This window comes from Amblyomma americanum, chromosome 5, assembly GCF_052857255.1.
Source record: "Amblyomma americanum isolate KBUSLIRL-KWMA chromosome 5, ASM5285725v1, whole genome shotgun sequence".
Classification (NCBI taxonomy): Eukaryota; Metazoa; Arthropoda; class Arachnida; order Ixodida; family Ixodidae; genus Amblyomma; species Amblyomma americanum.
The window spans coordinates 196,790,200-196,805,892 of record NC_135501.1 but is presented as its reverse complement, the minus strand read 5'-3'; the positions used below and the strand labels follow the sequence as shown (position 1 = coordinate 196,805,892).

General features: G+C 47.6%; 2 protein-coding genes across 2 annotated transcripts in view; both read right to left on the bottom strand.

The window, feature by feature from the left end:
- Window positions 1–7,696, bottom strand: part of LOC144133305 (cell division control protein 42 homolog) — a 114,413-nt gene extending 106,717 nt beyond the window's left edge. The window contains exon 1 of the mRNA XM_077666297.1: window positions 6,998–7,696. Coding sequence (XP_077522423.1) covers window positions 6,998–7,226 — 229 coding nt within the window. The 5' untranslated portion in view covers window positions 7,227–7,696. The remainder of the gene's footprint in view (window positions 1–6,997) is intronic.
- A 2,176-nt stretch (window positions 7,697–9,872) lies between these two features.
- LOC144135462 (uncharacterized) overlaps window positions 9,873–15,693 on the bottom strand; it is a 29,535-nt gene continuing 23,714 nt past the window's right edge. Inside the window, exons 6-8 of the mRNA XM_077668123.1 lie at window positions 15,400–15,576; window positions 13,631–13,771; window positions 9,873–10,117 (exon numbers count right to left, since the gene is read on the bottom strand). Of these exons, the coding sequence (XP_077524249.1) occupies window positions 9,950–10,117; window positions 13,631–13,771; window positions 15,400–15,576 (486 nt within the window). The 3' untranslated portion in view covers window positions 9,873–9,949. The remainder of the gene's footprint in view (window positions 10,118–13,630; window positions 13,772–15,399; window positions 15,577–15,693) is intronic.

Sequence of the window (15,693 nt, the reverse complement as noted above, 5' to 3'; positions counted from 1 at the left end):
AGGATTACGGCGCTCCAGAAAAGGAAAAAAAAAAGGTGTAGACGCAACTACATGACCTTCCATCCCCTCAGTGCTGAGGCAATACGCTACTCCACTCCGTTGGAAAAATGATCTGGAAATTGCTTTTTCACAAGCCTCAGTCATAGCTGGAACCCACTTGGAAGAAAACTGGGCACACCAGAATGATGGATATAAAGAAGGCAACATACAAAACCTCGATTAGGATCCCGACGAGGCGACCGATGCGTTTGATAGCCCGTTTTCACGGAGTAATATTTCCCGAACAGCGCAGATAACGCAGTTGTTTTGTCTATTGTTTTCGGTTATCACGGACAATAAACATTATGGAAACAGCAGCTGGATCAGACATTCAGCCTATGATGATGATGGAAAACATCGTCGAAGAGAAGACGCGAGTACCGGCGGCGTAAAAGCAGAATGAAAGAATAGCACAAAACGTCGCAGAAATAAATATATTATTGTCTAGACTATTAGAAGGAAAAAACTTAGAACGGCAAAGACCCAAAACACGACTGAAAATTAAAAGGAAAAGTAAGAATTAAACCAATAATTTCAATTTACCAGGCAAGGGTGCTAGCCACACTTCCGAATCAAAGGGGATGCCAATAAACCCCATCCATCAGTGGCTTACGACCAAGTGAGGGCTTCTTGGATGACTGACGAAGATAGATATAGTAATAATCCATTTCTGTCGGGGTAGTGATATCCGGCACCTAGCTATTAAATCCTAGCGTACACCTTAGATTACTTCCGATTTTCCTGCCAATTATCTTCTTACTCCACGTAAACTACTCCCTTGCCCTTCTCCACAAATCCTCTAACCTCTTCTCACATGATTTCTGCTGTTTTTAACGTTGACCATGGCACTGTTCCTAAGCCCCAAAGGATCTCGGTTGAGCACTCGAAACCTGAGGTATTCCCCTCGATAGAGAGCCGCCTGGCGAAGAAGAAGAAAACGCAAATGTCTTCGTCCATTTGCCGCGGGATGATGCTAGTTACGAGGCGCTCTCTCTCCCGCTCGTTGCACATGCGAAGGCTAGCGAACGAGAAAAAAGAAGAAAAAGTATAGAAGGAAGGTGCCTCATTTGCAAAAAACAGCACGGTCTGGCTGACACTGAAGTCAAGGAAGCGTTGAACGAGCCATCGAGATGGTATTGTGCTATATTCTTGCCATAAGATCACCGGAACCACGTCCCATCCGGTGGCTATTGTGAGGCGGCAAGCCGAAGAAGCAGGTAGGCAGAGACAGCGCAACCTTCCTAAATGGGATGCGGAAACAGACGAAGAGCGCGAAACAAGAGGCGAATGATGAAGTGCACCGTAGTTACGTGCAGTAGATAGGCGTGTACATGCGACTTCAGAGACCGCCGAACAGTGAATGACGACTCGAATGCACGAAGGACTGCAAGAACATTTCGGTGCAACTCCAATTTTCTAGGTAATGTTAAATAAAGATAAACAAACCCAAAATAAGAGAAAACGTGCTAGCGCACCGAAGTCGCGTTTAGCTTAAGCTGGTAAATATGGAGCATTTTTTTTTTCGTCTTTTCACAGCTCCCGCGTTGTGTAAGTTTGCACACAAAGTGGAACCAGCGAAAACGAACGCAGGACAACCAATAGGAGGCACGCACACCTCCTGTTGTGCCTCCTATTTCTTGTTCTGCGTCCGTTTTCGCTAGCTGGTTCCACCTTCTGTTCATCAATTATGAACCAACCAGCCCCGCAATTTACGCTCTGTAAACTTTCGTGGCCCGTAAACATTTGCAGCCGACTGCAGACCCAGACACACTACACCCACAACGTCACTCATCGCTACGCCCATGCGACGTGCGGCACCCTCCTCAAACCCGCTGGCTGCGCGCGCCAAGGTCCGTGAGCACGTGCTCTATGGGTCTGGTAAAAACGGCCATCGAAGCTGTTTTTGTCCGCTATCCCTGGCACCGGCAGCGTTAACAGAGCTCGCGCGGGTCTGTTTAACTCACAACCGCCTCGTGTGCGGGCGGCCGCATACGCGCCTTAGCTGTTCGCCGTCATCGCCGCGACCTCACCCATCGCCGCAGTATTCTCGGCACGTACTTGACCCACAAGCGCGCCGACAACACGAAGAGGCTGCACGCAACAGAGCGTGTGACAGGGGTACGAGGTACGGGGCATAGCACAGAGCCCCGTTCGCTTGCTGCAGCGGCTGGCTCCCTTCTTAATAATAATAATTGGTTTTTGGGGGGAAAGGAAATGGCGCAGTATCTGTCTCATATATCGTTGGACACCTGAACCGCGCCGTAAGGGAAGGGATAAAGGAGGGAGTGAAAGACGAAAGGAAGAAGAGGTGCCGTAGTGGAGGTCTCCGGAATAATTTCGACCACGTGGGGATCTTTAACGGGCACTGACATCGCACAGCACACGGGCGCCTTGGCGTTTTGCCTCCATAAAAGCGCAGCCGCCGCGGTCGGGTTCGAACCCGGGAACTCCGGATCAGTAGTCGAGCGCCCTAACCACTGATCCGGAGTTCCCGGGTTCGAACCCTACCGCAGCGGCTGCTTTTCGGTTTGGGTTTCAGAATTGACGGCACTGCCGTATATTCCTGGCAAGCAGGAGCGCAGGATGCCTATATACAGACTGGAGGGTTGCAGGTTCAGCCCGGTGTCCCTGTCGCAGCTGTCCGGAGGGTACGGCGACGACCCAGTGACACTGTCCGAACCCTTACAAAACTTTCTTTCAACAGTCTGTAGACTGTCTAAAGACCCCAACCCATCCCAAACACCCAGTCTTTCCCTGAGTAGAAACTATTAATGCGAAAGCATTTCTAGGCTATGTCGACGGGGTCGTGTCACCAAAACGTGTCCGCAGCGATTGCGACCTTCTCAGAAGAGCTAGCATCAAACGAATGGTTGTGATCGATAGATGACGATGTGAAGATGATGCGAAAGAAATTTGATATCAATAGGATGAGTAGTTTGTTAATTACAGCCAATAATGTCAAAAAACGTCGAAATAGCGCGGACGTCGATATAGTGAGCAGACGGGAAAACAGCCGTAGACGGCAGAGTAGCGGGAAAATAAGCAAAGTGAAAATACAGTTTGAAATGAATTGAAATGCGTTTTATGAGTGATAATTAATCGAACAAAAAGATTGACTGACATGGATTAATCAGTTAATTAATTAGAAGCAAACATTGTGGACTCAAAGAGGGACAAAGAGAGGCGACGAGTGTCGAGGAGGCGTCACTGCTTTCGGATTCTGCCAATGCGGGTAGCCGCAGTGGTCTTTAACGATTTTTGTCCATTCGTATAGAAATAGAGGCGCGGACGATATTCTTACAACTTTCTTACAACCTCATCTAAAGAAAAAACAAGCAGTGCTCTCAGAATGACGGCAGCGCGCATGGAAACCCAAAGCTTCGCAAATTACGAAGGCCACTTGCCATAATTACACAGGCATGCTTACCGCCGCTCTATTAACTTTTTCTGCAGTACGGAAAAACGTATACTGACGGCGCCGCAATTAGGCTATGACAATGGCCGGTAGTAGGGATGACTCCATTTCATTTACTCCCCGTTTCTAGCTCAAAAAGCATAATAATAATAATAATTGGTTTGGGGGGAAAGGAAAATGGCGCAGCATCTGTCCCATATATCGTTGGACACCTGAACAGCGCCATTAGGGAAGGTATAAAGGAAGGAGTGAAAGAACAAAGGAAGAAAGAGGTGCCGTAGTGGAGGGCTCCGGAATAATTTCGACTACCTGGGGATCTTTAACGTGCACTGACATCGCATCCGTTTTCAGTTACAGTAGCCTCTTTGTCAATACAGCGCTTTAATTAATTGACACAAGCCAGCTTAAATTAGGCTTCAGTGTCCCTACAGAAAGTTTAACAGAAAAAAAGCAGCCGCACCCGCCGCGGTGGCTCAGTGGTTAGGGCGCTCGACTACTGATCCGGAGTTCCCGGGTTCGAACCCGACCGCGGCGGCTGCGTTTTTATGGAGGAAAAACGCTAAGGCGCCCGTGTGCTGTGCGATGTCAGTGCACGTTAAAGATCCCCAGGTGGTCGAAATTATTCCGGAGCCCTCCACTACGGCACGTATTCTTCCTTTCTTTCTTTCACTCCCTCCTTTACCCCTTCCCTTACGGTGCGGTTCAGGTGTCCAACGATATATGAGACAGATACTGCGCCATTTCCTTTCCCCCAAAAACTAATTAATTAATTAATTAAAAAGCAGCCGCGCAGCGCCTGCGATGCTGGCGCAGAGGAGAGCACATTACCACCGCCAGGGATTTAATTTTTCATTTTTACTGGAACCAAGGAGAAATCTCCAGTGAGTGACGTCACTGAGAGAAGCAAGGAAGTCGTCCTTGAGGATTAGTGAACGGCTCTCTCTCTCTCTCTGGCTTCCGCAAGGCCGCTGCGTCGGTACGTGTAGCAGATAAACAGAACTCGCAACCGGAGCTGGCCGCGGCTGTGGCGTTCCTTTCACAAGCAAAACGACAGGGGCTGGTCTTGAAACCGCACTGGTCGGATCGGGTGTACGCATAATAATAATAATAATAATAATAATAATAATAATAATAATAATAATAATAATAATAATAATAATAATTGGTTTTTGGGGAAAGGAAATGGCGCAGTATCTGTCTCATATATATTTGGACACCTGAACCGCGCCGTAAGGGAAGGGATAAAGTAGGGAGTGAAAGAAGAAAGGAAGAATAGGTGCCGTAGTGGAGGGCTCCGGAATAATTTCGACCACCTGGGGATCTTTAACGTGCACTGACATCGCACAGCACACGGTCGCCTTAGCGTTTTTCCTCCATAAAAACGCAGCCGCCGCGGTCGGGTTCGAACCCGGGAACTCCGGATCAGTAGTCGAGCGCCCTAACCACTGAGCCACCGCGGCGGGGAGGTGTACGCATCGAAAGTTTACACTCTCGCTTAGCACTGTCGACGACCGTGTGCCGATATTCTGACGTCTACGAGTCGCCGCCTATGCATCTCGCGAACAGTTTGCTTTAATGCTATGCCATTTTCAACGCTGTGTTGTGAACTTCAGTGCTCGGAAAAGGCAATGAATGCCACGATGATTTTATAGCTTATACCGCGAAATTCAAGCTAGCAAGCCACGAATAAATAGTAGCAGATGCAAAGCAGGCTAAAGGCCGGTTCAACGCTGTTTCTGATGAATTGACGTCATAGATTTACCGCTGACGTAAAAGCGCCGATTTAGAAACTGTTGCTGAGAAGAAGGGCACTATCGGTTTTCATCACCGCGGACAGTTAGTCGACTGTCGTTTCCATGTATTTTTTTTTCAGTCCTTAATCTTTCATTCCTTTCTTACTTTAGGCACGTATGCAACAACAGTTCAGTGCTGGCTAATCGGCAATGTTTCCTTCAATATTTGCTCACAAACTGACGCTATATTGAGGTCCTCTGTCGGCTAAAAACGAGGCAAGGACGTCGGGTTACACACACACACACACACACACACACACACACACACACACACACACACACACACACACACATATATATATATATATATATATATATATATATATATATATATATATATATATATATATATATATATATATATATATATATATATATATATATATAATACTCCCGTTTCTAGCTTTATTCAGTTAAATCCGCTGACTTGAATAGACGCAGCAACAACAAAAGTGGAGCGCCCGCGGTGACAGCGAAAGAAAAGAGAACACACCAGCACGAGAAAAAAGGAAACGCGTCCTGTAACGACGCCCCGAAGCCCTTAACGAAGCAAACACCGTCTCGTTAACGAAGGCTGAATGAAAATCAAACCAAAGCTCACAGCACGCAGCCAACTGGGGCCGCGCCGCCAACAGCCGCTACCCGCGCGTGCACACAAAAGCAGTAAATAAATGTCTCACGAAGAAGTCTCGTTTGAACACCCAAGTGGCTACGAGCGATTGTTCCCCCACCCTCAAAGCCTGCGAACGCGGTAGATACACAGCTGGCGTGACCGATTGCCAATGACAGCTCAGAAGACGCAACTGCTCCTAGCAACAGTTCAGTGAGCCGCCGAGGATTGAAAACGCGATTTAAGTCCCTCCTTTATCCCTTCCCTTACGGCGTGGTTCAGGTGTCCAACGATATATGAGACAGATACTGCGCCATTTCCTTTCCCCCAAAAAACCAATTAAAAAAAAGAAAGGCCACAACGTCGTGTTAAGCAGCAGCACGAACTAAATCAGATAACGAATGCTCGATTAACTGTTATGTTCCAGCTACAACGTCATATGCACTTTCAAATGTTGGGGAAATCACCTAAAGGTTGTGAGGAAAGATTTAGCTTTCGAGTACTGTGCAGTACGTGGCAGTGGTCACGTTCTCAATAGTTGCGGACAATAAGAGGCGGGTTACTGCAAGTACTGCCTCTGCTTTCTCATCATGTTGCCGAAATGTGCACCAAATAACCCAACTACACAATGCTATCAGAGCAACTCAGAGCTTGGCTTGAAAGCGTCCACGTTGAATGTGAATCGATATACAATGATTTCAATTCACCGCTTGACTCCTTGCATGCACACGGAATGGTATCAGTGTGACCTATGCCTCACCAGCATATGAAACGTGCGGAAGCGAGATGAATGAACAATTGACGGAAGGTAGCCATTTATAAAGTTCAAAGAAGTTAGTCGGGTAGCTGAAAGTTGGCCATGTCGATGATATGCACACCGCAAGGCTCCCATAATGTCAACGCCTACTGCCATTAATAATGGATTTATTAAAAGCTTATAGCTTATCGGATTTATTACTTAATCGCTTATGTATGCTTTACTTGATCGAAGTATGTAATCGTGCCCTGAACTAGCTGCAAGCACCGTCAGCGGTTCAATCAAGTCACGGGAAGTCGCTCAGGTAGACCCCGACACAACCGCTGACCTGCCTACCGGCGGCAACACAAAGGCTACGTGATACAGGTAACTTGGAAACCTACCGGAGTAGTTGTCGAACGCCGTGGGCACGTACTCCGTGGGGTACCCGTTGGTCGTGTAGCTGACAACCAGGCTGGTCTTTCCAACCGCACCATCGCCCACCAGAACGCACTTGACCGAGCACACGCAGCTCGAACCATCGGCGGCATTGCCGTTCGCTGCCGCCGACGCAGCCTTCATCTCGGCTGTTAACAGACTCGCCGACTGCTGGTCCCGTGCCAGCGGAGGCATTGCGACCAATTTCCTGTGTCTCTGTGTCCGCCACCGGCCAATTCAGACGACGCCCGCAGCCACCACCAACACTAAGCAAAGCACAGAGCCGGGCGCAGCCACTCTTCACAACAAGCTAACACGAAACAAGCTCCGAAGCGGCTCCGACGTTAGGCCTACGGAGCTCCCCGGCGCACCGACGACGACCGCTGCTGCCTCGGTCTCTTCTTGGTTCGCGGCAGAAGCCGATGAAAAGGCCTCATGACAACACCGGCCGAGAGTGCCGGATCGTCGGGGACGGACGTAGGCGCGACGCCGTGGAGCAGAAAATGTGCGATGAGCACGCGAAGGCGACCGGAAAAGACGAGAACGTGACTTGACCGCCGCCGCCACAGCAAGCAACCTCCAAGCGCCAACCGGTCAAATCCTGACTGCGCGCAAAGCACGCCCGAGCGTTCGCGCACGGCGGCGGATGCCGTTTTGTCGTCTGCTGTTGCTGCGCGCCGAGTGCCTGAGCTGACCGCCGCTTTGCAATTGGCGCTAGCATCGTTATTTTCAGTGTGGCCAGGATGCTCAATTTTGTTTCGCTAACTGTGGCGTAACTAACTGAAAAAAAAAATTAATCAACCTGAAGCTACAACAAAACATGACATATAAAACACACTACAAAAATTGGGGTTGCATATAAATTTTGAAACTTCAACCAGACTCGGCAACAATTCAAAGCAGTTTAGCATGTTTATGTGCTGCCATCTGTGAGGATTATTGCAAAAAGGTTTCTCAACGTTTAGAAGTCGACCGCACAACGGCGCCCCATGCAATTTCATGACCGCGGTTGTTGTTTGCGTCGGACCGTTACAGATGGCGCAACAATTTAAATGCTCACTTTTTGTATCATCATCATGGCGCTGTCGGTGCTGTCTTGGAGCGCGTTTTTCTTGTAACGAATCCACAGCTGGTGCATCGGTGGTACGTCGGCAGGTTGCCTCGCCGGGTCTCCGTGTTTAGGAACCACTTACCCCTGCTCTCCCCAAGCTGGTCCTTTATTTATTTAATCCCCACGCATACAAAGACGACCATGCAGTTCGCGGCGAACATGAGCAGGTTGAGGAACACGAGCGGCATTCTGTGTGTGAGCTCACGCCAATGAGTACTGTCAAGTCACCGCTTATGGGCGTCGAGATCTTCCATGGTGGCGTCACACTCTCGCGAACCTTGCAGTAAAGATTAAGGCTGTGAGCGAGAAGATCGCGCCATGTGTCATCTTTAGGTCACCGCCGTTCGAAATCTAGCGTGGGCGTATAAATGCAGATGATGATGTTATTTAGAGTTGATGGCTGTGATGGTTATACTCGCTGTTCCCTTTAAAACAGTGGCTACTGCCACTTGATGCGGCGTCACCAGAAGGAAAAAGAAAATCAGAAAAGGGAAAAAGAAAAATACTGCAGGTTTGTTGACTGCGAGCGGAGTTCTGAAACTAGTATTACAAAAAAAAAATAAAACTTGCTTATAACTTGCAACATCCTCATGTGTCATTCCTGCATGCGGCAGCACGCTTTTCAGTAAATAATTGTGTCTTCGTTTGGTTTTGTTAATATTTACAGGGGGACAGAAAAGTCACTGATGCTGCCGTCTAAGGCAGACGTACTTGGAAGCACTGTGACGTCACTCCTGTCAAGTGAATTCCACCTGTGTAGTCTTCAAGTGAGAATGCGGGTTGATGACAATATGCCCTCTCTGGCAATGCGATACATGTAGTCATAGGAAGGGGGACGTTAATTTCCTTTCTGAGTTGACAGACGACGTTTCGAAGTACATTTGAGTATTTTCGGGAGTATGTCAGGATGAGTGGTCTGTAGGATTCCTTAGATTTGACGGAAGAATCCCACTCAACACCATGCACTGCACAACACCACAGACCACGCTTCCTAAGCTACATTACGACATCATACCACGCACCGCAGTTTCCATACTACGCCATACTACACTACGTATTTTACAGTGCTCGCTTCTGAATCCTATCTTTGTGCGAAGCATTGGATTTTTTTTTTTTCGAAATTAGTAAAATAAACCATGACAGAAACAGAGGAAAACGCCTAAGTTTTTCATCCGTCGTAAGGCATTGGAAGCTGTAACGCAACATGCTTTACAATATTACTTATATGGTTTTTTTTATACTTTTTAAAAGAGAGATCTATCGAAAAGTTACAATTGCACTTCCCTTTCGAAGAAAAAGAAATTTAGAACTGTGCTTTTGGTGATGCCTAGCTGATGCACCATATTTTTCTATCGGGCACAAGCACTCGGCATATACAGCTCGCCAGATGAGAGGTGCCAGGCACTGCACCTCCTTGCATATGCACCCCACCCTTATAAAAATGGTCTATAGATAGTCTATAGACTTGTTATATACTCATAGATATTTTTGTCTATTCATAGTCTATAGACTGTCTATGGGCTACAGTCTACTAAAAGTGTATGGCCATAAATCTATAGATTGTCTATAGCCTGTCTGTAGTATTTGTATTGACTATAGACTGCTCCTTAGGGTTTGTCTATAGAGAGTATATAGACTTTATAGACAAATGTCTATAGACAGTCCATAGACTGTGTAAAGAAATTTTTGTAAAGGCAGTACGGCCAATCACTCGGAAAATGACCCTCGGGCATTCTCGTTTATTCTCGATAGTGCGTTTGCGAGAAGCGACCACTCGAGACAGGGGCATGCCGTTCGAAGCCGTCTCTTAGGACGACCCTTCCTCCGGAGTCGAGCCCATGTCGAACGCAGTCTTGAACTCCTGGATGTTCTGCCAGGGGCTCTCTGTGCACTGGCCAGTGAAGTCTGCCAAGTTCACGTCTAGGTACAGCCACGAGAAGCGTTGTCGCATGGGAAGTGCCTCAAGAAAGTCCAGCTGCGAGTGTATAAAACACAACAGGTTGTCGGGGCCTTACTCTGCCACCAGTCATGAAATGTCTTCTTGGCGCTATATATGGCAGAGCTTCATGCTCCTCCTATGGTGAGTACGTCCCACCTAAGACTACGTCCTGTTTTGCAGTCGTGAGTCTTCCATGAAACACTTAGGAACCAAAAGAAGCTGGTAAACTCCGTCTGCAGCCTTACTTTACCTAGCAGGATGATGCGACAAATCTTCGTTAGCAGTACTGTTAGAACACTTTGCTTCTGCACTGATTTCCTTCCCGTTGCCTCTTTGAATTGTATTTGGCCGTCACCTTTAGAGCGAGAGCTCTACCTCACGACTAAAGCTGCAAAAGCAGGGCCATTGCTGAACTCCTGAACTTTAATAAATAAATAAAATAAACATTGCCGCGACTGGGATTCGAATCCGCGGCGGCGCGAACAGATAGGCTTCGCTGGCCATTCCACGAGGCCTCGCGCTGTGCATTGCACATCGTCTACACCAACTGCTATCTGCGGCGCGAACAGATCAGATCAGCTTAACCTCGATCAGAGTTTAACCTGAGCCCAACATCGTCTTAAGCTGTGCCGACGACCCAGCTTAGAAAAACGATCAGCCAATCAGGACAAACACCGCCTAAGAAACCCCTACCCCTAAAAATTTGTCCCTCCGTCTGAAGCCACGTTTTTGGCCGGGGAGAGAGGGAAATTCCTGCGTTCTTACAGGGGAATGAGAGAGAGGGGTGGAAACGAAGAGATGATGGGAGGCGACGGATGGTGTTGGGGTAGAGTGGAGGCGGAGTAAGCGGCGCGTCACACTGATTAGTGGATTGTATAGGGATAAGAGGAGCGGTGGTGCGGTGTGTCACGTGATGACTGACGGAGTTGATCACGCCAATCATGCAGTCTCAAGCCGTCAGCGGCAGCGGCTGTTCCGTCCGGAGAGAATGCTAATGCTAAATCATTTTCTGCAGCATCAGTCGCACTGATCGGTGGAGCCATCTGGAAGGCGAAAGTGAGGGTTGAGGTGGGTTGGTTCGTGGTGGATGGCGGCTTTTGCACGGTAAGAGTGGGCGGTCGTTAAAGGTGGCTTTGAAGTCGGTGTAGGCCTCCTGGAGAGTGGGGATGGGTTACGGTAAAGGCGTGTAATAGGCAGTAGCTTCCTGGAAGGTGGCTGAGCCATCACACAACACCAGACGGGCAGATTTTCCCGTAAGGGTAGTAATGATAACGTATTAAAAAATATCTGGGGTTCAACGTGGCTTGAGCCTAGTTATACGACCGAAAGCTCTGTTAAGCATGGTCTCTACTATAACAAATGAAATCAAATCAAATGTTCACAGGGTATCGCACGGCCTGAAGAGGGTCGCCATTAAATTCGGCATAGAGGTCGTTTTTTCGACACCTTGCAAGCTGTCGCGTTTGTGCAATTTGGTCATACCAGATGTGCAAACGAAGACTGAGTGTAGCACTAACCACAGGACCAAGTTTGTGGACTGTAGATCGAACGTATGCTATCAGATTCCGCTGAACTGTGGTAAGGTGTACGCCGGGCAAACTGGCCGCAGCATCAACATTAGTTTATTAGAGCATGCCAATTCCCTGGCTGATTCCAGGGGGCAGCATCTGCCTAAGCATTGTAAGACCTGCAAATATGATGACAAAGAATGCACTCCACTTTTCGTCAGGACTAAGGTTATCGGACGCGCGAGGGATAAGAAAGGACGTAACATGGAAGCCTTCGGAATCGCGAGATTAGGGCCTGACAAATTTGCTAGCGAGACTTCCATACCCTTGTACCGCAAGGAGTTTGAGTTACTTGGTTTGAAGAGATAATAATAATAATAATAATTGGTTTTTTTGGGGAAAGGAAATGGCGCAGTATCTGTCTCATATATCGTTGGACACCTGAACCGCGCCGTAAGGGAAGGGATAAAGGAGGGAGTGAAAGAAGAAAGGAAGAATAGGTGCCGTAGTAGAGGGCTCCGGAATAATTTCGACCACCTGGGGATCTTTAACGTGCACTGACATCGCACAGCACACGGGCGCCTTAGCGTTTTTCCTCCACAAAAACGCAGCCGCCGCAGTCGGGTTCGAACCCGGGAACTCCGGATCAGTAGTCGAGCGCCCTAACCACTGAGCCACCGTGGCGGGGCATTCCTTTTTGCGCAGTTATTCATTGTTCTATTTCCACCTTGAGAGACTGTCTTCTTTTACTGACGTCACATTCTGCGACGCTATCCTCCGTAAGTCTGAACAGATGTGCAGCCTTTGCCAGAAGTAACCGGGCGGCATGGTTTCCTTCTCATTCGAATAGCAGAGCCCTTACGGCTTCCCTAAAGATAAAAAAGTTCTCGGAAGGTGAGGACAAGCGTTCTGCTTACCATACAGAGATTAGAGCTTGAAGGCTGCCATAATAACTTCAATATACGACTGGGAAGCAAACCGTCCAGTCTGGTTACTTTTCATAAAGACTGTACCATTTCTGAATGCTAAACTAGATCATGTTTTAAGCGTGTGGCTGTGTTTCCCGAATGGAGGGAAATAAATGCATGCGCAGCTCTAGACGTGTGACCAAAACACACACGCAACCGAAGGCATACTAATTCCTAAATTTATTTAAAGCGTAAGCAAGACGCTGATTTCAATGGCAACAGCTTCACTTTGAGAAGGCTGGTTGCAGAAATGGCCCATTGTTAGAAGCGATGGAGGAAGAAGTTCCGCGCTTTAATATCCGCAGGGCGTGAGAAGGATATTATCAATGCAGGCTAAGTACAAAGTTCACTTACGCGGACGAATTGTGGCCGAGTTGTGCCGAGGAGCCTTATTTGACGTTGCTTTACCTTACATCAGCTTACCTAATCTTTCCTTCTCTCACATTACCTTACTTTACATAACCCTTACCTTTCACTACGCCTAGCTTTATCTAACCTTAATTTACGTCAACTTACCTTTCCTTGCATCCCCTTACCTGATTCAGTATGCATTACGTCACCACAACTTAATCCAATCACCTTACCTTGCCTTGTCTACCCTGAATTCTACTGCCTAGAAACTTTCGTTAAGACGCGAGTTCGATTCCGGCCACGGCGGCTCGATGTGTGTGCGCGTTAAATAACCCCAGGTGGTCGAAATTTCCTGACCCCTTCACTACGCCATCTCTCATAGCCTGAGTCGCTTTGGAACGTTAAACCCCATAAAGCCATGAAACTTTTTTAATGGGCACCCTTTTCTCACATGGATAACTTGTTGGCACGGGAAATAATGTTTCACACCGTGACCGAAAATTCCCCTCATTTACTTCCCGAAATTCCTATTTAAGGCTTTTTTTTTTCTGGGGCAGCGTGAAAACTGAATCGGAAAAAAAAAAATCAATTTCTAGCCTGAACGTTCCTTTCAATTGTGCGAAAATTTTTGTTTCACCAAATTTTACCCCTCATCTATAAAAAAAAAGGGGAAGGGGGAAATTCCTCGAATGGAACAGTATACTTTTTTTTTACCATCTCACCTTTTCGAAAAGGGTCACTTTGCTTTCCCAGAAGTAGACGTAGGACCTCGGAGCATCGGGCCTCCGCAGCTTATAGATGGTGGAGCCAAACGCAACATTCGAAGACTGTGGCAAGCGGTAAATGTCGCCCTCTTCGCAAGTCTGTAACAAATAAGAATGCGGCAGTTTTGAAAACGGGAGTCAGTGATACAGACCCGGGCGCGGCGGCTGCGTTTTTATGGAGGAAAAACGCTAAGCGTGTGCTGTGCGATGTCAGTGCACGTTAAAGATCCCCAGGTGGTCGAAATTATTCCGGAGCCCTCGACTACGGCGCCTATTACTTCCTTTCTTCTTTCACTCCCTCCTTTATCCCTTTCCTTAGGCGCGGTTCAGGTGTCCAACGATATATGAGACAGATACTGCGCCATTTCCTTTCCCCAAAAAACCAATTATTATTATTATTATTAGTTTTGAAAACGGGAGTCAGTGATACAGCACACAGTTAAGTAAAGCATTTTTTCCTTACTAGTGAAGTTAGAGCTTATCTCGTGGCAGGAATTTGAACCGACGACCTATAATCGGGGTCTGCGTAAAAAAATCGTATCCGTAATTTGTGGTTGTAGAGATTGATTGGTGTGTGATAGGCGTTGATTTCATGGAATCGTTGTAATTATGTGAATAATTAAAGAAATGAGAAGAAAAAAGAAGATTGGAGGACGTTCAAGTTTGGCCCCAAGAGTGGAACGCGACGGCGTGTTGCAACGCTGCCAGGGAGTTTATACGAACGCCATCGCCCGTTCGGCGCGACGCATTGCCCGTTAGACAAATCGCTCGGAGTCTCTGGAGTCCTCCTCTCAAAGCGTGGTTGAGGTGTCCATCGATATTTCAGAAAGTTACTGCGCCTTTCCTTTCCTATAAAATCATAATCACAACGAGACGCACAACGGGTCAACGGCCAACAATGCAGGGAGCAGGGTCAATCCCAGCCCGTTCGTGATCTCTTCGGGCGGCGGGTGGGCTGTTTTGAGAGGCCTCCTAAATACTCCGAGCGATTTATCTAACGGGCAAGGCGTCACGCCGACCGGGTGATACCGTTCCTGGGAGACAATGACAGGGCTGCAATACGCTGTCGCCTTTTACTGTTAAAGCGTAGCTTAAACGTCCGCAGATTTCTTTTTGCCACTTCCTTCTTTTAAAACTTTGCCAACTTGCAAGATGCCGGGAAAATAAGAACGAAAGCATGTGCTAGCCACGCCTTTAAAGGAGCAATGATGACCAACTGAAGAAGTGTGCTAATATCTATTCATATGTTGTATCTCATCAGGATGGGGTTTATTTTAGCTGAAATCAAACATCTTTATAAAATGCGAAAAAGTAACGAAAATCTATGGCCGCTACTTGCCATCATCACAAGAAACCATGGTAGCGTGAGGTATTTTTTGTTTGGATATCTATGAGTCCATAGGCCTACATGGCCTGGACTTCTATAGTTGGAAACCACGGAGTACGTAATGTCTCCACGTTATAACTGACGTCACGAGTCTGAACAGAGTAGTGGAGAAAAAAATCTTCCATATTCGACTCTAAACTTCTCAGTAATAAATACGTCTTTCTCGCCCGAACGAACGCAGAAATTTACAGAGGACGAAAATTGATTGAAGTTGTGTTGACTGTCCCCCAAGGGCTCTTAGCGCCAATGTAGTTACGCGTCATGGTAAAATTTGGTTTCGTGCATAAACAACAGAATCCGAAAGGAGGGTGCAGTAAGGACTCGTCGTCGCTGCTCTTACCGAGTCGAGATTGGTGAATCCCCTGTATTCGCAAGGGGAAACGTAGGTCGTCATCTGCAGGGTGTCGTAGGAGCGCTGGAGGTAGTAGAATGCAGCCCCCATCTCTAGCGAAAGGCCGAAGATCGCGTCGGGACCGATATCTGGAGAGGACTCCTTCATCAACTCTCCGTGTCGGATCTGCTCGGAGGAAGAGAGAAAGGTAATACCACGTGGTTAATACGTACTAGAGAGCTATAGCATAGCGCGACCCGCGATCCGCTACGTTGATCCGCTTCCGCGAGGCGCCACTGCGCA